The sequence below is a fragment of the Bubalus bubalis genome, chromosome 17 (genome assembly GCF_019923935.1).
Source record: "Bubalus bubalis isolate 160015118507 breed Murrah chromosome 17, NDDB_SH_1, whole genome shotgun sequence".
In the NCBI taxonomy this organism is placed as follows: Eukaryota; Metazoa; Chordata; class Mammalia; order Artiodactyla; family Bovidae; genus Bubalus; species Bubalus bubalis.
The window spans coordinates 7348749-7374912 of record NC_059173.1 but is presented as its reverse complement, the minus strand read 5'-3'; the positions used below and the strand labels follow the sequence as shown (position 1 = coordinate 7374912).

General features: G+C 53.5%; 2 protein-coding genes across 5 annotated transcripts in view; both read left to right on the top strand.

The window, feature by feature from the left end:
• The window catches only part of KIAA1671 (KIAA1671 ortholog), a 137852-nt gene extending 125546 nt beyond the window's left edge, over positions 1-12306 (top strand). For all 4 annotated transcript variants that reach the window (XM_006055582.4, XM_025267435.3, XM_045163202.1 and 1 more), the window contains 4 exons: positions 561-685; positions 1567-1703; positions 6227-6309; positions 7268-12306. In XM_006055582.4, coding sequence (XP_006055644.3) covers positions 561-685; positions 1567-1703; positions 6227-6305 — 341 coding nt within the window. In that variant the 3' untranslated portion in view covers positions 6306-6309; positions 7268-12306. The remainder of the gene's footprint in view (positions 1-560; positions 686-1566; positions 1704-6226; positions 6310-7267) is intronic.
• A 150-nt stretch (positions 12307-12456) lies between these two features.
• CRYBB3 (crystallin beta B3) lies at positions 12457-22047 on the top strand. The gene is made up of 5 exons (XM_006055581.4): positions 12457-16050; positions 17393-17511; positions 18681-18813; positions 19582-19724; positions 20892-22047. The coding sequence occupies exons 1-5, from the start codon at positions 15976-15978 to the stop codon at positions 21055-21057; spliced, it is 636 nt and encodes a 211-aa protein (XP_006055643.1). The 5' UTR covers positions 12457-15975; the 3' UTR covers positions 21058-22047.
• The last annotated feature ends 4117 nt before the right edge of the window (positions 22048-26164 follow it).

Sequence of the window (26164 nt, the reverse complement as noted above, 5' to 3'; positions counted from 1 at the left end):
TTAACTGGGGTCCACAGGTTGCAAGGGACTGAGACACAACCTTAGGATTTCAGTGTTTCTGCTTTGATCATCATTGGAGTCACCCTTATCCTCTCTGCGGGTTTCTTGGCTGGCCTTTTCGTCTAGATTCTTGAGTTGAAAGACCAGTTCATTTATTACCAGTCTTTTGGGGTTTCTGATCCATTATTCACGGCTATAGGTTTTCCTCTAAGGGCTTCCTTGTCTGCATTCCATGTCAAAACATAAGCTGGATCTTAAAGAACAGATAAGAATTAGCTAGGGAAAGGTATTCCGGATGAAAATAGCAATGAGATCAAGGGGTCAGAGATGTGGAAAGAACATTCTGTGGGTGTGGCAGGGCTGGGGGATGTCAAGGAGTCTCTCTAAGCAGTTCAGCCTTGCCCAAGCCAGGACTAGCAGGAATCTTTCTGGAAAGGCAGGGCCAGTTCACGGAGAACAGTGTGATTCCTGGCTAGGGAGTTGGACTTGCTCTGTAGACAGACAACTGGAATCTGAGAGCGGTGGCTGCCGTTGACTTCGGTACCCTTTCTTTGCAACAGAGGAGAAATCCCCGAGGAAGGAAGAATCAGACGAGGAGGAGAGGACCCCCAGGGCTGAGAGGACGCCCGTCAGCAGACCTCAGAGGATGCCTGTGTTTCCCGGCGTGGACCCGGCTGCACTGAAGGTACTGGACCTCGCGCCCAGAGCTGCGCGCGCCACAGGCCCGGCTTCTCACCCGCCTCCCTCCCTCCTCGCCTCTCTCCCTCCTCGCCTTGCCGGAGGCAGGGACAGGAACAGGCCCTGCTTACAGGAGGGGGCATAGGCCCTGCTTACAGGAGGGGGCATAGGCCCTGCAGAGGCTGTTGGGCTTTTTCTCAAATGAATTCCGGAGTTGGCACTAGGCAGACCTCAGGCAGATCCCACTTTGGAAAGCCGTGTGACTCTGGGCAAGCTCTTCGACCCTTGACCTTTAGGCTACTCCTCTATAAAATACAAAAAGCCAGCCTCCACCTCAGAAACGCGCGTCCTGGAGCTTAAGCCCGGTAGAGTCCAGAGCCCAGTGCACAGGCTGGTGGTGGTGGTGGCGGCCACTTGGCTGGGGCTGTGCCAGTGTTGCCCTTTGGGACAAACGCCATCTGCCACCACCATATCCCCGGTCCCCAAAGGAATTCTGTCTGGGCCCACCCTTCCAAGCCACCCCGTTCCCTCCATGTCCTCCAAAAATGATGGCCTTTTTCTCCCACACATCTGATGGTCAGAAACCCCACTGGTTCACATTCACATGAGCGAGGAGCTTAGAAGTCCTGGTCCTTGGCCATAGATGAACTCTTGTCTCCATCGCAGGGTTCTCGGGAAACTAGAGGGGTTGGAGGGGCCTGTGATGAGGACACCACTCGTAGTGGTGATGTGAGTTTCTGAAGGTGGTTTGACCCCGATGGTCACAGGTGGCCTCTTGGACTACAGACCCGGCCTCTGGTTTTTCTTGGCCTCCACGGTCAGGTAGGATGGGGCCCTTCCCCAGGCCAAAGGCAGCTTACAGACTTCACCCCTGTCTTCTCTCCCCAGGCTCAGCTGCACAAGAGGCCAGACAGTCCCAACGAGACCCCTGGCTGGGCCCCTCAGCCCAAGACCCCCAAGTCTCCCTTCCAGCCTGGGGTGCTGGGCAGTCGCGTGCTGCCCTCCAGCATGGAGAAGGATGAGAGGTGAGAGTGTGGCTGACACATAAAAGTTAGGGCTTATTCATGGTACTGTTATTGTCATACAAGAGCCATGATAGAGCAGGGGTTGGCCAGCTGTAGCCCACAGGTCAAATTCAGCCCACCGTCTGTGTTTGTTAATAAAGTTTTATTGGCGCACAGCCATCGTGGAAGGGTTGTGTTTGTTAATAAAGTTTTATTGGCACACAGCCATCATGGAAGGGTTGTCCACAGTTGCCTTCCTGATGCAACTGCCGGCTTGACGCATTGACACAGATGACCTGTAACCTGCAAAGTCAGAGTTACTTACTGTCTACCTTTGTATCTGCCCTTGGTGATAGAGGAAGGCAGAAGAAGGGTTCAGAACCCAGACTTGAGGAAGGGTGTGGGAAAGGCTTCTAAGAGAAGGGATGCCCGAGCTGGGTCATAAGAGACAAAAGAGGTAGCCAAAGTCACTTGCAAAGGCCCAGAGGCCCGGTAGAACTGGGTGCTGTGGGCAGTGCAAGATATTGGAGCACGGAGCGGGCTGTGGGAAGCAGAGGTCAAGAGGGTGAGAGAGGGCAACAAGGCAGAGACAGAGACGGTGCCTCTCTCTCTTTTTTGAAAAGTATTTATTTACTTGGCTACTCCAGGTCTAGTTGTGGCACACGGGATCTCTAGTCCCGGCTTGTGAGCTCTAATTTGTGGCACGTGGGATCTTAGTTCTCCGACCAAGGATCAGACCCTGGCCCCTTGTGTTGGGAGCGCAGAGTCTTAACCACTGGACCACCAGGGAAGTCCCGAGATGGTGCCTCTCTTTTGCTCTGGGGATGCCAGAATCACCCTGGAGTCAGCTAAGGGTGCCAGTGTTTCTCGAGGGCTGGAGAGGCCCCCAGAATAGGGGCCCCCTGGTCCTGAGCCTCCACCAGGAGGCTTGCTTGGGGGGTACTCAGACCCCTTTCTGCCCAGGGGACCTCTTCTTCCTCACAGACCCCCACGCCACCCCCAGCCAAATCACCAATGTCCCCAAGCCCTCCAGGACCGTGGGGTTGGGAGCTCTCTCTCAGACCAACAGAAGTCAGGTCTTGTGTGCACATGTGTTTGATTATAAAAGTCATACACGCTCACTGTAGGAACTGTAGAAAATATAAAATGAATATAAAGCAGGAAAGAAAACCAGCCAAGATCTGACACCACCACCGCCCACCTTCACCACCCACTCAAAGACGACCATGTGAAATCTGGGCTTTTCTCCCTCCGTGGTTTTTAAATGTAGTCAGGATTACAGTGTACACTACACACAGCTTCTTTTCCGGTTACATGTTTCACACGATGGTTCTCCCTTGGCCATCAAAGTCTTCATAAGTGTGATCTGTCTTTCCTTTAAAAACTTTCAAGAGTTTTTGTTTGACTTCATCGTTTTTGTTCAGATGATGTGTTCTCATGACAAGCCATGCTGAGGACAAAGAAAGATACGTAAAGAAGAAAGTAAAAAATAAAACACTCAAAAGTGTTGTCATTCAGACGGTGATGACTCAAGTGTATTCACTTGGGGAAAATGAACTTGTGACCTGAGAGCTTTCTGGATGTGTATTCTTCAATTTTAGAAAAAGCTGTAACAGATTGTACCTCCCCCAAACAATTATTGTTAATTATTCGGTAAACATAAGGCCTATCTAATCTATGTATATCTTATAGGCATTGTACTAGTCAGGGTTCTCCATAGAAACATAGCCCATTAAGATGTATACACTGGAAAAGAGAGAGAAAGAGACAGAAGGATGTATTTTAAGGAACGGGCTTTCATGATTACGGAGGCTGACAAGTTCTGAAATCTGCAGGCCAGGTGGGCGGGCTGGAGACCTGGGGAGGACCCGGTGTCGCAGTTCAAGTCCCAAAGACAGTATCTTTTCTGAGTCCCCCCTTCTTTTGGGGAGGTCCGTCTTCTTCAGTTAAAGCCTTCGGCTGATAGGATGGGGCCCACCCTTGTTATGGAAAGTAATCTGCTTTATTCAGAGACTACTGGTTTAAATACTAACCTCACTAGACCATTCAGGTATGACCTAAATCAAATCCCTTATGATTATACAGTGGAAGTGAGAAATAGATTTAAGGGCCTAGATCTGATAGATAGAGTGCCTGATGAACTATGGAATGAGGTTCGTGACATTGTACAGCAGACAGGGATCAAGACCATCCCCATGGAAAAGAAATGCAGAAAAGCAAAATGGCTGTCTGGGGAGCCTTACAAATCGCTGTGAAAAGAAGAGAAGCGAAAAGCAAAGGAGAAAAGGAAAGATATAAACATCTGAATGCAGAGTTCCAAAGAATAGCAAGAAGAGATAAGAAAGCCTTCTTCAGCGATCAGTGCAAAGAAATAGAGGAAAACAACAGAATGGGAAAGACTAGAGATCTCGTCAAGAAAATCAGAGATACCAAAGGAACATTTCATGCAAAGATGGGCTCGATAAAGGACAGAAATGGTATGGACCTAACAGAAGCAGAAGATACTAAGAAGAGGTGGCAAGAATACACAGAAGAACTGTACAAAAAAGATCTTCACGACCCAGATAATCATGATGGTGTGATCACTGACCTAGAGCCAGACATCCTGGAATGTGAAGTCAAGTGGGCCTTAGAAAGCATCACTACGAACAAAGCTAGTGGAGGTGATGGAATTCCAGTTGAGCTATTCTAAATCCTGAAAGATGATGCTGTGAAAGTGCTGCACTCAGTATGCCAGCAAATTTGGAAAACTCAGCAGTGGCCACAGGACTGGAAAAGGTCAGTTTTCATTCCAATCCCAAAGAAAGGCAATGCCAAAGAATGCTCAAACTACCGCACAATTGCACTCATCTCACACGCTAGTAAAGTAATGCTCAAAATTCTCCAAGCCAGGCTTCAGCAATACGTGAACTGTGAACTTCCAGATGTTCAAGCTGGTTTTAGAAAAGGCAGAGGAACCAGAGATCAAATTGCCAACATCCGCTGGATCATGGAAAAAGCAAGAGAGTTCCAGAAAAACATCTATTTCTGCTTTATTGACTATGCCAAAGCATTTGACTGTGTGAATCACAATAAACTGTGGAAAATTCTTCAAGAGATGGGAATACCAGACCACCTGATCTGCCTCTTGAGAAATTTGTATGCAGGTCAGGAAGCAACAGTTAGAAGTGGACATGGAACAACAGACTGGTTCCAAATAGGAAAAGGAGTATGTCAAGGCTGTATATTGTCACCCTGCTTATTTAACTTATATGCAGAGTACATCATGAGAAACGCTGGGCTAGAAGAAACACAGGCTGGAGTCAGGATTGCCGGGAGAAATATCAATAACCTCAGATATGCAGATGACACCACCCTTATGGCAGAAAGTGAAGAGGAACTAAAGAACCTCTTGATGAAAGTGAAAGTGGAGAGTGAAAAAGTTGGCTTAAAGCTCAACATTCAGAAAATGAAGATCATGGCATCTGGTCCCATCACTTCATGGGAAATAGATGGGGAAACAGTGGAAACAGTGTCAGACTTTATTTTTCTGGGCTCCAAAATCACTGCAGATGGTGACTGCAGCCATGAAATTAAAAGACGCTTAATCCTTGGAAGGAAAGTTATGACCAACCTAGATAGCATATTAAAAAGCAGAGACATTACTTTGCCAACAAAGGTCTGTCTAGTCAAAGCTATGGTTTTTCCAGTAGTCATGTATGGATGTGAGAGTTGGACTGTGAAGAAGGCTGAGCACCGAAGACTTGATGCTTTTGAACTGTGGTGTTGGAGAAGACTCTTGAGAGTCCCTTGGACTGCAAGGAGATCCAACCAGTCCATTCTGAAGGAGATCAGTCCTGGGTGTTCTTTGGAAGGAATGATGCTAAAGCTGAAACTCCAGTACTTTGGCCACCTCATGCGAAGAGTAGACTCATTGGAAAAGACTGATGCTGGGAGGGATTGGGGGCAAGAGGAGAAGGGGACGACAGAGGATGAGATGGCTGGATGGCATCACTGACTTCGATGGACATGAGTCTGAGTGAACTCCGGGAATTGGTGATGGACAGGGAGGCCTGGCATGCTGCGATTCATGGGGTCGCAAAGAGTCAGATACGACTGAACGACTAATCTGATCTGATCATCTTAAAAAAAAAAAAAATACCTTCACAGAAGCATCTAGTTGACCGAGCAGATGGGTACTGTGCCCTAGCCTAGAATTTTAACCCTCATGAGCATTTGCATGGGTAGAGATGGACGGATGGATGGGTATTTGGGTGACAGATGGATGGAAATAATTTGTGTGAGCATGAGTTTCTGCTGCAGGTGGTTTCATAGAATGGACATACCATGATGTATTGAACGTTCCCCATTTGGGAACTTGGGGGCGCCTTGGTTAGTTCCTGTCTCAATCACACAGACCTGGGCATCTTTGCCTCCCGCCTATGTGGCTCAGCTCCCCCCGACCCTTGCACAGCAGCGGGAGGCCTGGGTCCCACACAGCCCTGCCCACAGGCCCAGCCCTCACTCAGGCTGGCACCTGACTCCCACCGGCTTTGTGGTTTCAGATCGGAGGAGCCCTCTCCCCAGTGGCTGAAGGAGCTGAAATCCAAGAAGAGACAAAGCCTGTATGAGAATCAAGCTTGAGCAGGTATGGGGGGCCCCGGAGTGGGTACTCGGGCAGAGCCTGCAACCCGAGGAGCAGGGAACTTGGGCCGGGAAGCAAAGGCTCGGATGCTTGGAGTGCTGTACCTTGGAAGGAGAAGGGAAGACGTGGATGAGGGTGTCCTGGGTTCCTGGAAAAATGAGGGCGGTGGTCTGCTGCCGCTTGGGGAAAAGCACAGCGCTGGGCGGCCTAGGATGGAAGGGACGGGCGGGACTCGGGTCTCGTGCCGTCGGCCAGCCCTCCTCGCCGGATCTCAGCCCCACTTCATAAAATGACTTCAAAGAGCAGCTTTTTCCACGCTGCCCCCAATTTCTACATTCCTGTACGGTCTGCACGAGGCTTCCCAGGTGTTACCAGTGGTAAAGAACCTGCCTTCCCGTGCAGGGCACTTAAGAGATGCAGATTCAATCCCTGGGTCTGGAAGATCCCCTGGGGGAGAGCACGGCAACCTACTCCAGTATTCTTGCCTGGAGAACCCCATGGACAGAGGAGCTTGGCGGGCTATAGTCCATGGGGTCACTAGAGAGTCAGATACGAAGGAAGCCACTGAACACACACACACGCATGCACATAATAAACTCCAAAAGTGTCTCTGAAGCCGCCTATAAACCCGCGCTCCAGGCTTTGGAGAGGGGGTCAGGGCCTGTGTTCGGTGTTCAGCACTGTGCCCGTGGTATCTCAGTCAAGCCTGCAGCGATCCATTTGAGGGCATCAAAGCTGGCACCCTGACCTGATCCTAAACTGCAGGCTCATTCCATCATATCGGGCTGCCTGCCGCCTTCTTCATCCCACTCCTCAAAAAAAAAACACCAAAGTCGTCTTTCCTGGCCCATGGCAGGTTGGGGTGGCATCTTGGGGAGCACCAGGAAAGCTTTGCAGGCTCGATGCTGGGGAGAAGTGGGGTCTCACGTCCCCCCTGCTGACACCTGTCCTCTCCGAACAGGGGACACCGCCACGTCTAACGAACAAGCCTTAACTGTCCGAACCCGAAGACGAGGTCCCGCTGCTGCCGTCGCTGCCTGCACATGCCTGGTCCCTCTGGCTGGCCGGTCGGTTGTCTGTCGGTCGGGTAGAGAAGGCATCTAAGTGCCCGCCCCCCGCAAGCTCCCCCGATGGATCAGGGAGGAAGGCTCACCCTTCACAAGCCTGTGCACCATCTCCGCAGACAGCGCCTCAGGCTGGGGAAGAGACCGAACGGTCCAGAAATGTCCATGCTGGTGTTTTTGGTTTTGGGGGATTTTTTTTTTTAACGTAAACATGTGCATTTCTACACATTTTTAGACCCCTGCGAAGCTCCAGGAACATGGATATAAAGGCTGGACCGTCTCCCCTGGGTTCTGAATCATGAAAACGCCTCTTGCCCCCCTCACCCCAGGACTGATCTTTTTCAAAAGGACATTTCCAAGGAAGATGAAACCATTCATTTCCTGCTGTAACCAGTGGTCCAGGGCAGTGCCACCGGGTTGAGGGGGGCAGGGTGGTCTCGATTGCTCCTTTGGCGAATTCCTTCTCCCTCTCAAAGCAGTCAGCAGTCCCACCTTTAAGCACCCCCGCCGTGGTTCCTTCAAGTGTGTTTGTCCCCGCAGTGGGGCTGTGTGCAGGGCTGGCCTGTGGCCTCGTTCCTCACGCTCTGTGTGCTTCGGAAGGCGATAAAGCAATAATCTCACCAACTTGCTCTGCAATTCAGTACGTATGTGTGTTTCACGCTGCGGAGCAGGAGGAGAGGCGTGCGAGTATCGGATCATCTCAGGTGCTCTTCTCCCCGCCCCCGTCACTGTCACCCTTGTGCACATTTCCCGGTTCCTTCCTGGAGAGCTCTGAGCTCCTGTGGGTGACCTTCGATCCCAAGGCTTCCCAAACCGGCGGCCCCAACGGCAGTGCCTTTCCCTCCCGAGCGTCAGACCTGCCCCTGGAGTCTTTTTCTGCAAAGGCCTTTTCTGACCACGACCTGAGCTGCTGGCGTGGGAGGAGCTGCTCCCCGTTGGCCTCTGGGCGCCGGCGAACGCGGGGTCCTTGTTGTCTGCCCTCACCTCTCCTTTGTACCCACCCTCCCCGCCAGCCCCCCAGTTCTCGCTGACCAGGTGCTTTTTCTAGGTCCCAGTGCAGGAAGGGAGAGTCTTGCCGAAAGCCCGTCTCTGGAGGGGAGTCCCTCCACTCCCCCCAGCCCCCAGTCCAGGGACTCCGGACGGACCTGCTGGATGCTGGGCGACCAAGTATAGCCTTGCTGGCCTCTTCTTGCTTGCCAACTCTAAGCTCGTTCCCAGGGATCTCCAAGACCTCTGGGGTCTCCAGCCACTGTCTACTCTGTCCTCTTTGTGTGTGTGTGTGGAGATTCTCCACACCAGCTTCCTGCACCTCTCAGGCCCAAGGCTCCAGCATACAGCCCAGAGGTGGCCGGCCCACCCGCCACGGCTGGAGTCGCCATAAGCTTTGTGCCGACCTTGCCCGGGAGCCGCCCACCTGAGAGAAGGATGCCTGGGCAGTTCATAGTGCAGCCCGTGATTGCTGAGGGCCGCTGGGCTCAGCTTGCTGAGTCTCTCTTGGAGAAATCCATTCTTCGCAGATGGTCTCAAAACACGCCTCCCTCCCCCCGGCCACCCCCTCCCTCCTTCAGTCTCTGCCGTCTCCCCAGCTCTCCTTGCTCTCTTATCTCCCTTCACCGCCTCTTCCCTCTCTTGGAGGATGGAGATCAATCCTGTTGCTCTGGGTTAAGACCAACACTTGGGCCAGAGAGGGGTTATGGCTCAGCACAGTGGACGGTGACCGAGGTGGGGTGGGGGGCCTTCCCCCCCCGAGTCCTGTTGGTCAGGCTCCGGCCACTGCACGGGCAGCGGTTGCAGCCTGCCGCCCGGCAGCCTTGTGCATCTGTGTCCGGAGGCTTGCTCCTGCTTGACCGTCGTCTGTATTCTCTTCGTCCCTCCAGTTTGCAGTCAGTCCATTCTCTCTGGCCATTTGGGGATTTAATCCTTTCAGGATCCGCGTCAGTTGATTTTTGTATCTTATTTTTTTAAAGACCCAGTTCACCTTTTATTTCAGTTTGGATGTTGTGACTTTCCAGGTCAACAGGTCCCCTTTAAAAGCCACTCCTGTGTGCTTTGACCCTGACCCCTTTTCTTGGCAACAGTCTTTCCGTCTTTCTCAAGGTGGGGAGGCACCTTGGTTCCATCTTAGGCAGCAGGAAGTGACCTGCTGTGTTTGGTCAGCACCCACCAGGCAAAAACGCTGAGTTCTCAGTCAGTCGTGTTTCAGCCCAAGTTTACCCTAGAGGAAAGAAAAAAACCCTTGAAAACGAGACTGACCTGGTTAGACTACCTAACCTCCCACTCCCAGACTGGAAATAAAACTCCATTTAATTCCTTGGTGACGAGGATGGGCAAAGTCCACCCCTTGAAGCTGACTGCAGCAGCCGCATCCCTCCCCCACAGAGTGGACAGTCTCGGTGGGTCAGGAGTCACCAGCTCAACGCAGGACCCCGGGACCTCCGGCTCCGGCCTCAATCCCTACGATGACGTCTCCAGCAACCAATTCTCTGCTGGGAGCCTCTGCGGACAGCCAGCTGGGCCAGTGGGTTCTTTTCCTCCTCCTCTTTCTAAGCGGGGTGAGCCCTTGGCCACGCAGGGCGTTGTATGTATGCTGGTTTCTTGAGTTCTCCTGGAGCCGCCTTTGGAAACCCATCTCCTTTTCAACGGACTGAATAATGCCTTAACCATTCGTCTGCAGTCAAGTCACCCGCCCTCATCGAGCCCTCCTCACCTGGGCCTTTGGTGTTCTTTCAATGACAGTTTTATACCGAATGCATCCAAAATAAGGTGGCTAGATAGGTGATTTTTTAAAGTATAATCTCGCTCTCTCTCCCGGCTTCCCTCTCCCCACCCGCTTTGCACATCAGCATTTTGACAGCTGCTCTTTTGAGAAGTCCATATCACGTTCCCCTCTAGTCCATGCCCCTCTTCACGCTCTCTTGCCTAAGGTAACAGATGCCTTTGACCTGTAAAATTCCACGGCGAGGCCTCAAGAGTCAGTGTGGTGGAAAACCCCTCAGTGCCACCTGAGAAACTCCGGAAGAGTTGTGCCCCACCTCCCCAGTGTTTAGGATGTTGCGGGCTTTGAGCGACGCAGCCCCGACAACCTCCAGTTGCCTGGGATTCGGGGAAAGGACAGTCAGATGGGGAGGTATTGCAGGGGACCAGCCAGGCCGCATGCATTCAGCGCTTCTTCCGTGCTTCCCAGGAAGAAGTGAGGCCAGCTCTGGGTATTGGAATAGACGTGGGCCCGAGGCCCTAGGCCCTCAGCCTCAGAGGCTGTGCAGGTGATTTGGAAAACCCCGGGGCATGGTTTCCCCGAAGGAGAGCTCAGCTGCCCTCGCCCGGTGCTGCTAACTGCCTTGTCCATTTATGTTTCGCTTCGTGATGCCCACAGACTGCCCAGGAGCCAGGCATGATTACAGTGTTAAAGCCCCACAGACGTGTGGTCGGATCTTCTCCAAAGTGAAACGCTGGCGTCCAGGTGACTCCTGCGTGGAAGACGGCATCCCACCCAAGGAGAGGGCTCTCCAGGCATCCTCCCTCCTCCTCCTCCCCCACGCCTGTGGTCCTTCCCACACCCCGCTGCCCCTTAGGACAGGAAGCCGGACGACGGCGGCCTCTGTGCGAACCAGCATTGCAGGGTGAGGTCTGTGGGGAAGGGGGAGGAAGGCTCTTTCTGCTGGGAATTGCCCCTCCCTCCTGTTTCAGCTGTGGCGTTGCTACAGTCAGACTGTGCCTTTCCTCTTTTGACCTGTGTTGAAACAGGAAAGTGAGAGAAAAAGAAATCATCATGATGCCATGATGGAGGGACCCACTCCACATCTGGATGGGGGTCCACCCCGGGCTCGCCCCCTTAGGGAGTGGTGGATCTGAGTCCCGTGCTGAGAGCCGCCAGGTGCCACAGTGTTGGGATTCTGGGCAAGGCGAGGGTCCCGAAACGCAGAACCACGTAGAAAGCCAGTAGGCACACACGTGCTGCGTCTCGGCCAGTCTCTGTCTCCTTTGCCCCCCGCCCCCATCACCCCTCTAGAGATCTCTTTCTTTGTCTGGGTTGGCTTCTGCAGGGAGGGGAGGGCCAGAAAGGTTCTTGGAAAGTCAGCCTTAGATTTCTGGCAAGGTCACGCCTCAGCCCCTCCCCATCGTCCTCTCCGAATCCCCTTGTCACCCTCACGCCTGGCACCACACCGTCTCATGAATCAGCCTGGCACTTTCTTAACCATCTCTGGTGGCGTCGTGCCTGCTTAAGAAAAATATATGTATAGTGCCAGTTGTGTGAAAGAATGATCTCGTTCCACACCGCCTTATAGATCCTGTAAATACGGGGCTCGTAAAAGTCATCTATTGTGTTCGGGAAGATATTTTGTACTGCGTTGTTTCTTAAGTCATATCAGTATGCTCCAAGCCCATACTTCTCCTGTGACTACGATCCCTAGAATGCTCTGTAAGATGGGGGGCAGTGGAGATATATATATACCTACACCATTGTATTTTCCTGACCTTTCTCCTGGGTCCCTTCCTCCAATATCTGAGTCATGATCAAAAAGGAACCCGAGTCCTGCATGCGGGGAAGTTGGAGTGTCCTGCCAGCTGGTGTCCTCGTGGTTGCCTTACAAATTCATGGGCTTCAGGAGGTTTGGACAGAAGGCGGTCGACCGGCACTTTATTCAATCCCAGAAAGGACCTCTCTAATCATGTGACTGAGAATTCATCCAGAAAAAAAAATAAAAAAAACTATATTTTTAACGTCAAAACCAACGGGGCTTCCCGGACCTCTCAGAGTATCGGATGTCTACAAGTGCTTTTCTATTTTGTAACTGTAAAGAGATTTCATACGCACAGCAGAGCAGTTGGGAGTCTGGTCGACTGCCCTAAAACACAATGACCTTTTGCATGTACAAAGATGTCACATTCAGACTCTGGAAACAGCAAATAAAGCTTTGACGCGAGCTGCCCTGGAGACCTCAGCGTGTCGGTGTGTGAATGAATGGACTCCCCCACGCATGCATGCCTGTCCCCAGCTGAGTCAGTCCCTCCACCGTGCTGAGGGGGGCCAGTCTGGGGGGCCCGGCTGCGGGAGAGCGCAGCAGGGGTCCTGGGAACGGGGGCCCGATGGAGACAGAGCCAGATCTCCACTCAGCGTGGGCTTGAATCCCCAACTCTGCTTCCTCCTGGCTGTGGGGTATCTCTGGACCCCCACGCTCCTCCAGAATAGAGGTGGTGAGAGTGACATGAGCTGGCAGAAGTTAAAGGCAGTGGCCCCGGGTGGACTCAGCCCGTCTGCACAACATCTGGCAAGATGACAGGGGGTGTCTTTTAAATCATCGCAAGGAGGGAAGGGCGTGCTCCTGGCATGTAGCGAGAGGAGGCCAGGGATGCTGATCAACATCCCCCACTGCGCAGGACAGCCCTCCTGCCCCGTCATAAAGAATAATCCAGCCCCGCTTGGCAACAGCGCCAAGACCGAGAACTCGAGGTTAAAGACGTGTGGCGTGCGAGATCTGGGCATCTGGGTCTTCAGGACCCTAAAGGAGCTGATGGCAGGGGGGTGGTCAGGGGGAATCAGGCCTGCTGGGCCGTCCCCACCTCTTGTCCCCTGATGTCCCCGGCGGGTGCCGGCTGCATCTCAGGTTAAGAGGCTGAGACCAGCTCTGCTCTCTACGAGCGCCAGAAGGAAGCAGCCCCTTGGGCTGAACTGTCAGCAGTGGGCAGGATCCTCAGTGATTAAGAAAGTGAGGCTGCCCTGTTTTGCTCCCGTGGCTCGAGGAGAGAGAAGCTTCTCCACTGGCAGATGAGGAGAGTGTGGCTGTGACCTTCATTCACTCCCCCAAGGTCACACAGATCCACCGGGTTCCAGACACCCGGGTCCCCGCTGTCACCCACCTCTCCGGGGATGCTGGGGTTTATGCTGACTGGAGGGTTTTGGCCAAAAACAAGCAACAGCTAAAGAAAACCCTCAGCTTAACAATTCACTCCTTTGCCCGTCATTTATTGCTTCAGTAACCACTGAATACAAGTTCCTCTCTTCTAAGAGTAGAGCGCTCCTCTGAAATCTTTGTTAAGCTGCAGTGGCATACATTGAAACAGTGGTTACCCGTGGACACAGCCTACTCACAGATGCACAAAAGAAATGGAGATAAAGAGCAGACACTCGCAGACAGGGGTCAAAGCCATGGCGGCCTGACGCTGTGATGCTGCGTGTAATTCCCACGGAAGGCACTTGGTGGCGCCAGTCGCTGCTTGGGGCTCACCCTGCTTCTATAACGGCTTGTTATAAAATAAAGGCTGAATGCAGCTGTTGCTTTTCGCCTTTTTTCATACAAGCAAAAGTCCTCTAGATTTCTTTCTGTTAGAGAAAACGGGTACTAATGTAGGTCTTTCATAAAAGCAAAGTGGCTTGAGGCAAACTTTTGAAAACAGGAAATTCTGTGGCTGTCACAGGTGAAATTATACTTTGTTAGACACGCACACAAAATGCATGGATCTAATTTTTTGGTCATAAATAAAGTGACTGTCATGATCGTCTTTATCCCTATTGAGGCTGAGAGCTGGACCCTGGAGCAGGCCAGCCCCTCCGCCTCCTGTCTGCTGTGTGACCCTGGGTAAGTGACTTCACCTCTCTGAACTGTCTTCCCCTCTATAGAGTGGCGATCACAATTCCTCCCCTCCAGGGAGCTGCATGAGGACTGAACACGCTCACGAAGCTGGCCCAGTGCCTTGCACATAGTAGGTCTCCTGTACGTGATCACTGTCGTCCATAGATGCCTTCTCTATGAAGAAAAGGCATCTTTGTTGGGTCTGTTACCATGTCTTGTGGAAATGTGTGGATGGATTTACACCCACCTTGGAGGGGATGTTCAGGGTGATCGGACTTAAATTTTAGGCCCCATGGCACAGGGGAAAATTGAGAAATTCTAGGGCTTGGCGCTTTAAGAACTGGAGCCATTCTGAGGGTGTCACACACCCCAAAAAGAAGATGCTGGCACTGAGAAGCCAGAGCAAGGAAGTTGGGGGCACTAACAGCTTGGTGCTGCGGGTCTCCCTGGGAGGCTGACACGGTCCACCTGCCCCCAGGAAGTCATCAGAGACCACGGCTGAGGATACAGGCACGGGGGCCTCCCCGGGCCTGCTATTGAGGTGAAGTGGCGCGCACGGAATTGGATGGACAGGGCGCTGCCTCAGCAAGCCGGGATGTGCTGGGCTGTCAGAAAGCACCCATAAATAGGGCAGTCCCAGTGGCAGCGGACTGAGTCTGCAGACGGCGCCGGCCCCCTCCTCACGGCAACGGCAACAGGTGCACTCCGGGGGTGCGGGGACAGGGAGGCCGGCCCAGACCTGGGCAGCATCCAGGGGAGGAGGCGTGCATGGCTGGCCCCCCGCACCAGCCGGGGATCCACGTGAGGGCTGGAGCTGGAGGGAGGACTCAGGACGGCCCCCGAGCCAGCCGGTGTCTGACGGGGTGGGCAGGGTTGAGCCCTGGGGTGTGAGCTTAGGGCACGGGCCTGCAGAGACTGAGCACCACTGAGGAAGGGGAGTGGATAAAGTGGGGGGCTGGCACCTCTGCTGAGAGACCTCTCTGACCTGGCCCCATTTCCAGGGCCTGCTTTTTGATGAGGCTGGACACAGGGAGGCAGACAGCATCGCTGGGCCTGTGTCCTGAGTATAAGGGCCATGCAGCCCGCCCGCTCCCAGGAATGTAGCATGTGGCTGTGGTGCCTTCCGGGCCTTGGCGGGGGGCATCTGAAATGGGCATGTGTGTGTCCCAGAGAGAGAAGCTGGAGGCTGTTTTTGTGCACCAGGTGGAAATTGACCATGTACAGTAACCATGGGAGCGTGTGTGTGTGTGTGTGTGTGTACTCATGGGTGTGTTTATAAACAGGAGAACAGTCCTGACATTAGGCAGACCCTTCCACATAAGAATTCAGGTCCAGCGGGGTGTGGCACCATCCCTAGGGATGAAGGGGTGCCGTCTGTCTGTCTGTGTCTCTTTAAGTGGCTGCTATACGGTGAGTGCTCTGTAAACGCACGTGGGATGAAAACAAGCTGACCGGGTGTCCCAGGGCCTGCTCTCCAGCATCTTGCTTTCTCTAGACATCTGTCCATCTGTTTCCCACTAGTCCCTGGTCTCCTGTTCCTCTCAATCACCCAGCCCAGGGCAAAGGACCGACTCGGTTCTCTTGGACTCTTTGGCAAACGAAGGAATCGGTGAATGGAAGCCTACTGCCTGGGGGCGGAGGTGGGAGTGATCCTAGCAGAGGAGGCTCCCCGAGGCCCGTCCCCCACCCCTGAGCAGAGTCTGGGGGTGTAGTGTTCCCCCAAAGCTCCGGGGGAGGGGGAAGGGCACGGGCTTTGGAGCCCCATCCCAGCCCCGCCTCCCTGGCCGTAGGGATTTCCGCCTGTAAAATGGGTATCCGCCTCCCCCTGACTGTCCCAGGCCCTGTGGGCCACAGCAGATCCTTGGTGGGATGTTTGCTAAATGACCGAAGGTTGGTTGTGAGCACTGACCACATCCCACGTCTCAGAGGCGGCCGAGTTCTGGAGCTTATCCTTGACTCCAGGCACGTGGGTTCCCCCCAAGCACACCTGGTGACTGTTTGTTTTGATCGAAGCCACAGGGGTTCCCGCGGAGATGGCAGAGCAGCACAGCACACCAGAGCAGGCTGCGGCCGGCAAGAGCCATGGCGGCCTCGGGGGCGGCTACAAGGTACGGGCGTCAGGGGAGGGGTCCCGGGGGGCCCTGGACCCAGGGCTGCCTGTGGTCCTCGGGGCCAGCCTCCCGGCCAGGCAGCCTCTCTCCAGAAAGCAGCAGCAGCCCTTCCTGCCAGCCAGGAGCAAGAGGGCATCTCCCTTCTCTGCCTACTCTTGCCTCTTCTGTGTCCTCGTCTGCACGGGGGACCTGGTCACACCCACGCTGCCAGTGTCTACAGGGCTTTCAGGAGACACGGCGCTGATCCTCCTGCCTTAGCTCAATCCAGTCCCTGGGCCTCCCTGGACCTCAGCAGCTCCACCTTTAACCTGGGGACGGCACCCACGCTTCTCAGGGAGGTCAAACTCCGGTGCCATTACCACGGCTGGCAAACGGAGAAATCTGAGAGCTGGCGTTTGTGGGCTCTCTCTGCCCTTTCTAAGCTATCCCGGGGCTTTAAGGTGGGGTCCCAGGATGGATTGACTAAGGAAATAAGTGGGGTCTTTGACCAGACGGGGGGTACCGGGAGGGCAAGAGCAGCACAGAGGCTTGCCTGGCTCTGCACCTGATTCGTGGTGAATCAGCCTTGCCCTGTGGGCCCCCAGCTATCCCCCCACCAGAGAAGGGGGCATCACTGCCAGTCCTTCCTGGCTCCTTTTGGCATCTGTGGGCTTTCCTCCGGCCGCAGCAGTGCTTATGAGAGAAGCGCCAGCGGGCTTACTGAATCCAGTACCCCCACTTAACCTGCTGTGCAGCCCAGGACCCTTTCTGAGCGCCCCCTTGACCCTATGTAAAAGGACCGGAGCCGATGTTCCCCAGGGACCTGCTACAGAGACAGTTAGTGCTTCTAAGAGGGTGAAGGAGGCAAAACCCACCTCTGCCTTGGCAGCCCCTTGCTTGTGGGCACAGGGCCAGGTGAAGTTTAGCTAGTGCAAACTGTAGTTTTATTTGTGCTGCCCAGGGCTTTCAAAACAGAGACATCTCACATTAAGGCAATGACAGATTTCGGCTTCTCTGGAAAAGCGTAGAAGGGGGCCCAGAGCCCCTCCTGACCACAGCAGCTTCGTTTCCCTAGAGTCCTCCCTCCAGTCATTTCGGACATTTCGCTTTACCAAGCGCTGCCCTGTTTATGGCCAGACACCCAGTTTGCAGGCCCCTGGATTAACGGGGTTCCTGAAGGCGTTGCCCTCTGTGGCCACCAGGGGGCAGGGCAAGCCCGCGGCGCCGCTGGCTTCAGGCCGGTTCCAGGCAGAGCTGATGGAGCAGGAGTGGTACCTGCCTCCAAGGCCCTCCGGGGCAGGACACGGGCTGGGCTTGGGAACCCGGCCCCGATGCGATGCTGAGGAGGCTGCGCTTCTAGGTGATCGTGTACGAAATGGAGAACTTCCAGGGCAAGCGGTGCGAGCTCACAGCCGAGTGCCCCAACCTGACTGAAAGCCTGCTGGAGAAGGTGGGCTCCATCCAGGTGGAGTCCGGCCCGTGAGTACCGGACCCCCAGCCCTCCTCCCAACCCTGAGCCCCCTGGGAGTCGGGAGGGCCAGGAGCAAGCTCTCAGTCTGCTGTGGGGCCTTAGGCAACTCCCTCCCCATATCTGGCCTCAGTCTTCCCACCTGTAAATGGGAGCATTGAACAGTGATTCTCTTGGACTCCTTCCAGCTCTCCATCTCTGGGGTCAATAGCAGAGCACTGTGCAGAGAGAACAGAGGAAGACACGCACCTGGCTCAGTGCCCAGCTAGTGGGGTCTAATACTTATGACTTTAATAACAATGATAACATCTAAATTCTAATGTGCTTGATATCCTGGAATGGCTCAGTGATAAAGACTCTGCCTGCCAATGCAGGAGACTCAGGTTCGATCCCTGGGTTGGGAAGATCCCCTGGAGAAGGAAATGGCAACTATTATTCTTCCTGGGAAATCCCATGGACAGAGGAGCCTGGCAGGCTACAGTCTTTAGGGTTGCAAAGAGTCAGGCACAACTTAGTGACTAAACAACAGCAACAATACCCCTAAATCCTCACGATTGCCCACTTGACAGATAAGGAAACTGAGGCCAAAGTGGTTGACTGTTCTGTCCACATCCACCCAGTAAGCAGGAGTCCCCAGCTGGACCCCGAATTATTCAGATGGAAAGTCCAGGCTGTAGTACTAACCACTTGGGTGAGGTGCTTCACCCTTTGGGCCTCTGTTTTCTCATCTGTCAAATGGGGATAATCAGCGTATGCAGTTCAGAGTTTTTGTGAAAATGGACAGAGAGATGTACTAAATGACAATGTAATTGTAAATAAGAATAACAATCTAATGGAATTAGAGGAGGAGGGGGGGGGAATAAGCAAAGGAGAAAGAGGAGGAGTTGTCGATGGAACCCTTACTGTGTGCCAGCCCTTGTGCTGAAAACGTTTCTGAGCAGCCTACACAGAGGCTGCACCTAAAACTGATTTCCATACTCTTTCCCAGGCTGGTTTTCTGGCTCAGAGTCTCAGCTCCTGGTAAGTTCTAGTAAGTCCCTCAATACTAGGACTATGGTCGGAGGAAAGGGGCAGCGTCAAAGGTCAGCAGCTGTCGGGCACGATCCCCCTCCCTAGACGTGGGTCCTCCCCACCCCCAGGGCAGCAGAGATGAGTGACCCAGCCCTCCTTCCTCCTGCAGGTGGCTGGCGTTTGAGCGCAGGGCCTTCCGTGGGGAGCAGTACGTCCTGGAGAAGGGGGACTACCCTCGCTGGGACGCCTGGTCCAACAGTCACCACAGCGACAGCCTCCTGTCCCTCCGGCCCCTGCACATTGTGAGTCCAGCCCCTGGAAGCCGGACATGCCGGGCGCTCCTGGCAGGCTCCTTTCACGAGCTCAGCCAAGGGCTCGGCTGGCATGGACCTGGCCCGGGGAGAGCCCTCGTTATTTCTGATCTGAGTGGTTTTGGGGGGACAAGACATGGGCTACCGAATGGGCGTTGGGCTGCAGGTCAGGAGGCCGGATTCATATCTCGCATTAGCCAGCAGGTCACTGGCATGTCCCTCTGTGGCCTTATTAAAATCGGGAGCCACGTGGTCCAGTGGAACCCATACAGCCCGGTAAATAGCTTCAGAAAGTAACTGCAAATCAGCTCAAGTTCTTCCTGTGTTTCTCCAACACCTGAAAGAGACCCGGCACCTAGTGGCTCTTCCCTCCCACCTGCTAACTCAGGCCAGTGGCTAGTCTTGCCCTTCCTCCTTCTCACAATGACTGATGCTCCTTGGAGGGGGGATGGGAGGAGAAAGGCCAGGTAGACCGACTCCAAATCTGCGTTCATAAGTCGGGAATGTTTCTACATGACTGATTCTGGTCTCCTGCCACCTTCTTTGTGCCTCAGTGTCCCTATCTGCTAAATAACAAGGTGTAACCAGACCTGAAAGCCCCCGCTCTCGGTTTCATGGCTCTCTGGCTCTGGAAGTCCTAAGGAGACCAGCTCTGGGGGTGGGCGTTACTCTGTGGTGCCTTGAGCCTTTGCCGGAGCCTCCTGGGCCCTCTGTCCTGGGCATAGGAGCAGCCGGTTCATCCCGTGGTCTTGCCCCCAGGATGGCCCGGATCACAAACTGCATCTCTTTGAGAACCCAGCTTTCGGCGGCCGCAAGATGGAGATAGTGGACGATGATGTGCCCAGCCTCTGGGCTCACGGCTTCCAGGACCGTGTGGCGAGCGTCCGGGCCATCAACGGGACGTAAGGGACCCGGCCCCACCCTTGCCCTACCCTGTCCTCTAGTTCCCATGCCTCGGGCTCCAAACAGAATCTCTGTTCACAGTTTCCTACATAGCTGGCGTTTCTGGCTCCCCCCAGGTCTGGAGGCGCTTCATTCGAGTCAGGGCCCCTACACCAGCCTTGCTCAAAGTCCCCATGATTTGAATGTCCACCTGCTTGCATTCCTGTACCATTGGATTTCCAGGAAGCCTCGACTTAGAGACAGTTTGTTTTTTTTTAACCAAGTGAAATCTGCACCCCTTAACTTGTCTGCATCAGTCTTCACTCCTTTTCTGAGCTCCCCTAGACCTTGGAGTTCAGATTTGTTTTTCCCCTTTCCACAGTCTTTGTCCTTCTCACCAGGAGACCCAGCATGTGTGTAGGGGTGGCCCGAGTGGTACATAGGAGAACAGGCTCTTCTCCTCCCTCCTTCGAGGCTTAATATCTCTGTTAATGCAATCTTAGGGTCGCTCTCCCTTTGTCTAGGCAACTACACCTCACTTGTGGGCTTGTAACCTGGGGTTGGGCCTTGAGAGCTGCCACCTCTACCTGATAATACTGTATTCAACAACTTTTCACTGAGCATCTGCTGTGTGTAGGGTACGGGGGCAATAAGAACTACACAACTCCCATAATTCATCCCTTGGTAATTTCACAGTTTAATAGGGAAACAGACAAGGAAACAGCTATTCACAATTCATAGTGATCAGAACTGTGATGGGGGACATGCAGGGGCTCTGGGGACCCTGATGAGGTACTTGGTTTAGCCTGGGGCAATCAGGAAGGGCTTTCTTGAGGAGATGTCCAAATTGATATGTAAATGTTGCTATGAAAGAGGGGATGAAATGAGGATGAGGCAAGAAACAGCATTCCAGGCAGAAGGAACAGCAGGTGTAAAGGCTCAGAGATATGCGGGTTCAGAGAGAGGCTGAGACAGGCTGGAGTGTGGGGTATGAAGGAGGAATGAGAGGTAAGGCTAGAGTCTCTTGTGAGCAGGGCTAGGAGTTTGAATTCATCTCCAGGGCACTGGGAAGCCAAGGAAGGATTCGGGCAGGTGAAGAGCAGGCTCAGGGGCTGGTTTTCAAAGACTAGGTCTGGCTGGGAGGCTAGAGCCCAGAGGCTTCTCACGCTGACCTCGCCTCCCTGCAGGTGGGTTGGCTACGAGTTCCCGGGCTACCGCGGGCGCCAGTACGTGTTCGAGCGGGGCGAGTACCGCCACTGGAACGAGTGGGACGCGAACCAGCCGCAGCTGCAGTCCGTGCGCCGCATCCGCGACCAGAAGTGGCACAAGCGAGGCGTGTTCCTCAGCAGCTGAAGGGCGCCCAGGCCCCAGTGGCCCAGGCCCGCCCCGGGGGGCAGCAAAGGCAAGAAGAGGAGGCTCCAGGGCCGGGGTGAGGGCCTGCCAGGCCACCCTTCCCCCCAATCTGCTCAATAAAGCCTGGGGCCGGCCCCCCACCTGCCATGCTCCTACGCGTCACTGCTTGAGGGGCGGGCCCCGGGGTGGAGCCGGGGAGGGGCAGGGCGAGGGAGGCTGCGGCGGGAAGGTTCTGAGAGCCCTAAGGGGGCACTCCATGCCCCCGGTTCTCATCAGGCGAGCCCTGATCATGTGTCTGTCCGCCTGTGTCTCCATCTGGCAGTCTGTCCATCCATCCATCCTTCTAGTCTTCCTTCCGTATTTCTATGTTTTCTTCTGTCCATTGGTTTATCCATCCTTCCTTCTACCCACTCATCTTTCTTTCCGTTCCTGCAGTTCTTCTTCCCTCCGTCCTTCCATCCGCTATTCATTCATCCATCCACCCCTCCCTCCATTCATCTATCCATGCATCCACCCTTGCGGCCACCCTCTCACCCATTAATCCATCCATCCTTCTTGCCCATCCACCTGTCCATCATCCCCCCTCCATCTCTCTGTCTGTCTCTGTTTTCTTTAACATATTCGACAAGTGCCAGGCCCTGTTCAAGGCCTGAGGTCACAGCAGAGAACTGAACAAAAGTCCCGCCCTCATGGAGCTCCTCTTCTATGAGAAAGCTCGAACATAAGTGTACAAGTTTGACCATAACATCAGGAGGTGGGCAAGGTTAAGGACAAGAAAGCAGGATTCAAGGATGCAGGGTGATGGGGTGGGTGGTCAGAGAACTCCACTCTGAGGAGGTGACATTTGAGCTCAGACCTAAGTGAGCTGGGGGAACATTCCAGGTGGAAGGAGAACAGGCTTTGCAGCTGAGTGTTGGAGACACAGCAATGGGAGGCCAGTGGGTCTGGAATGTGTTACCTGAGAGATTGGGGGCGGGTGGTCAGAGAGGGAGTTAAGGTCGCATGTAGGGCTTTACCGACCCTGGCAAACTCTGACTCTTCTCCAGGAGGTGGGAGCCACGGAGAGTTTGAATGAGGCGAGTTTGAACGGTCTGCCTTTAGGTTTCACAGGACCACTCTGGCTGGGGCCCAGAACACAGACAGTGGGGTCAAGGGGGAGGCAGGGGGATGGGTCAGGAGGCTCCTGCAGAGATCGGTGTGAGCTGAGATGACGTGGTGCCCCAACCATCTCTCTTCCATGCTCAGTGGCCACCCCCTGCCCTTCTGCAGCCTCAGTTTGACAGCTGAGCCCCATCCCACCTCCAACTCCCGACCATCACTGTTCTGAGCCTCAGTGGCTTCATCCAGCCAAAGGGGGATGCCAGGCAGAGCCCGGTACACAAATGAGTCTCCTCTGACCTCCCCCCCTCTATGGGAAGAGGAGGGACTGTCTGGTCGGACAGGTGCCAGCTGGCTTCCCGGGGACCAGTCCCCACCCCTCCCACCTCCAGAAGTCCCCCAGACTTTGCTCCCCTGTGGCACCCAGAGCCCCTCCCTGCCACCCCCAGCCTCCCCATGGCCGAGGCAGCTGGTGCGGGGGAGGCCCGTGGGGCTCAGGAAGACATGTAAAATGGCAATTTGTTCAGTTCCTCCAGCCTGCCTGTTGAAAAGAAACGCACAGCAGAGAAGTCACCTAGAATTATTTTTTAAAAAGATAAATAAAATAAATTTTATTGATTTATTTTTGGCTGTGCTGGGTCTTCGCTGCCACGTGGGCTTCTCTCTAGCTGTCGGCAGTGGGGGTTGTCTCGTGCTGCAGCGCGTGGGCTTCTCGTCGTGTGGCTCCTCGTGTTGCAGAGCGCAGGCTCTAGGGCGCTCGGGCGTCAGCAGCAGTGGCGTGTGGCCTCAGTCATTTGGGCACACGGGCTTAGTTGCTCTGGGGCATGGGGGATCTTCCCGAACCAGGGATTGAACCCAGGTCTTCTGCATTGGCAGGCTGATTCTTTACCACCGAGCAACCAGGGAAGCCCCCTCAAATGGACTTTTTACTTTGGTTCAAGCCTCTTAAAGGCCCAGGAAGCACAGAGAGGGACAACCGACTGCTGAGGTCACACAGCCCAGCGAGCTGCAGTGCTGGGATTTGACCCCAGGCTGCATAACCCCAAAAGGCTGCTCTCAATTCCAACCTAGACTCAAATTCCAGTCGGTGCAGGGGCCAGGCCTGAACAGGACAGCAAAACAAGAGCATCCCTCAGTGAGGAAAGGTCAAGGTTCAGAACCAGGAAATCATTTAGCTTAATTGAGAGACCTCGTAGACTAGTGGTTAGAGGCACGGTGACCTACATGGGCCCTGGATCCACATTACTTAGTTCCTTCTGAGGCTCCATCATCTACTGTGTGCCTGTGGGCAAGTCACTTAACCTCTCCGTCACCTCCGTCACTTCGTCTGTAACATGCAGTTAATAACACTATCTATCTAGGTTGCTTTGAGTACGTGCATAAGTTTAATCTGCAGAGAGGGATGAGAATAGTAGATAAACTATGGGCTCCAAAAGTATTCACCCTCCTCCTTCGCATCTTTAAAAATGATGAGCGTAGAGATGGGCTCTGTGGTTGTACGATCCAGAGAGGCGTCTCGGTGACTCAGTGACGGGTTCATCCTAAGGACGGCAGCGCAAGCAAGAGAATAAGGCAACAAGGCTCCGCGGCCAAGCTCGGGGAATCCAAGCTGTGGCAAGACTTCATGGGGAGAAGGGGACCTGGGAGTGAGCAGGACTTATGGAGACAGGACTGGACTGTAGCCCAAGGATTCCCGGGAGCTGGGCAGCAGACTGTGCAGGCATCCTTCTTCTGCAGGTCCACCAGGAGCGAGCCTCAACGAAGGCACTCCCCAAGCCAGGTTCTCTAGGATCCTCCTGCCACTTCCTGCTGCCAGTTTTTACCCTGGATGTCATTTATCTGCCCCTGGATGGTGTGTGGATCTCCATACCCCCTAGAACTTGCAGTGGTGGTGTGTGAGGGCCACTTCCAGCTGCCAGCCTATGCATGCCTGTGTGCCCAGGGGCAGCTGGAATTCTGGGGAATTAACACCTACTCGGAGCAGCCCTCATCCAACAGCTAACAGGAACTGGTGTGTAAATACCCCAGTGGGAACCTGACCAAGTGTTCCTCCCCATTTTGGAAAAATCACGGGGCCCACAGTGATGTTGCCTGCACTGTTGGCATTACCAATAAATCACCACTGGGCCAATTTGCATGTCTGGCTGTATTATGTTCAAAAAGATTCTTCCTGGGCATATGAAATTGTCAAACACACATTCAGTTTACTATTACATTCCTATCCAAACTTGTCCATTGTAAGCAGCACAAATACCTAACTCTTTGTTTATATCATTCTTGTATAGCTGTGTCCAAATCTATTTCTATTGAAGTACGTATTATTACATTTCCTTTTATTTATTCCTTTATAGTTAGGGCATCTTATTATTAATTCATTCTGAAAGTTATGTACATATGTGAGTTATAGTTTCAATTTTATTTAAAGAGATGAATGGACTGGCACAAAATAATTGTCATGAGAAGGGAGTGTTGGTGCTGAAAGAGGGGACGAGTTCTCTTGACGTAGGTGGCATCTGAGGCTCCTTCTGGCTTTGGTTCCTTTTATATGTAAGGATCAAACTGTGTTTGGGGACACCAGTTCCTCTCCCCTTTGTAGCAACAAAAAGGTGATTTAACTAAAAATAGAGTTGTCATATGATCCAGCAATCCCACTCCTGGGCATAAATCCAGACAAAACTGTAATTCAGAAAGATGCACGCACCCCAGTGCCCACAGCAGCACTATGAACGGTCAAGGCACGGAACCAACCTAAATGTCCATCGACAGATGAATGGATAAGAGGAGGAGGTGCGTATGTGCAACGGAATGCTCGGATCAGATCAGATCAGGCACTCAGTCGTGTCCGACTCTCTGCGACCCCATGAATCACAGCACACCAGGCCTCCCTGTCCATCACCAACTCCCGGAGTTCACTGAGACTCACGTCCATCGAGTCGGTGATGCCATCCAGCCATCTCATCCTCTGTCGTCCCCTTCTCCTCTTGCCCCCAATCCCTCCCAGCATCAGAGTCTTTTCCAACGAGTCGACTCTTCGCATGAGGTGGCCAAAGTACTGGAGTTTCAGCTTCAGCATCATTCCTTCCAAAGAAATCCCAGGGCTGATCTCCTTCAGAATGGACTGGTTGGATCTCCTTGCAGTCCAAGGGACTCTCAAGAGTCTTCTCCAACACCACAGTTCAAAAGCATCAAGTCTTCAGCACTCAGCTTTCTTCACAGTCCAACTCTCACATCCATACATGACCACAGGAAAAACCATAGCCTTGACTAGACGGACCTTTGTTGGCAAAGTAATGTCTCTGCTTTTGAATATGCTATCTAGGTTGGTCATAACTTTCCTTCCAAGGAGTAAGCGTCTTTTAATTTCATGGCTGCAATCACCATCTTCAGTGATTTTGGAGCCCAGAAAAATAAAGTCTGACACTGTTTCCACTGTTTCTCCATCTATTTCCCATGAAGTGATGGGACCGGATGCCATGATCTTCGTTTTCTGAATGTTGAGCTTTAAGCCAACTTTTTCACTCTCCACTTTCACCTTCATCAAGAGGCTCTTTAGTTCCTCTTCACTTTCTGCCATAAGGGTGGTGTCATCTGCATATCTGAGGTTATTGATATTTCTCCCGGCAATCTTGATTCCAGCTTGTGCTTCTTCCAGCCCACTTAGCCATAAAAAGAATGAGATAGTGCTATTTGCAGCAGCATGAGTGCAACTGGAACTAACTGGAGTTCTTCAGAAAGAAGACAGACAAATACTATATGATATCACATACACGTGGACTCTATGAATGACACAAGTGACTCTGTCTACGAAACAGACTCGTGGACACACAAAACAGCCTTGTAGTTTCCGAGGGGGCAGGGGTTGAGGGAGGGCTGGAATGGGAGGTTGGGGTTAGCAGATGTATGCTTTTATCTGTTGGAGAAGGCGATGGCACCCCACTCCAGTACTCCTGCCTGGAAAATCCCATGGATGGAGGAGCCTGGTGGGCTGCAGTCCATGGGGTCGCTGAGG

Excerpts from the sequence above, each read along its gene's own strand:
- CRYBB3 (XM_006055581.4), top strand. The coding sequence starts at position 15,976 with ATGGCAGAGCAGCACAGCACACCAGAGCAGGCTGCGGCCGGCAAGAGC. Across the intron at positions 17,512-18,680 it reads ATCCAGGTGGAGTCCGGCCC|GTGGCTGGCGTTTGAGCGCA; the intron begins GTGAGTACCGGA and ends TTCCTCCTGCAG. Across the intron at positions 19,725-20,891 it reads GTCCGGGCCATCAACGGGAC|GTGGGTTGGCTACGAGTTCC; the intron begins GTAAGGGACCCG and ends GCCTCCCTGCAG.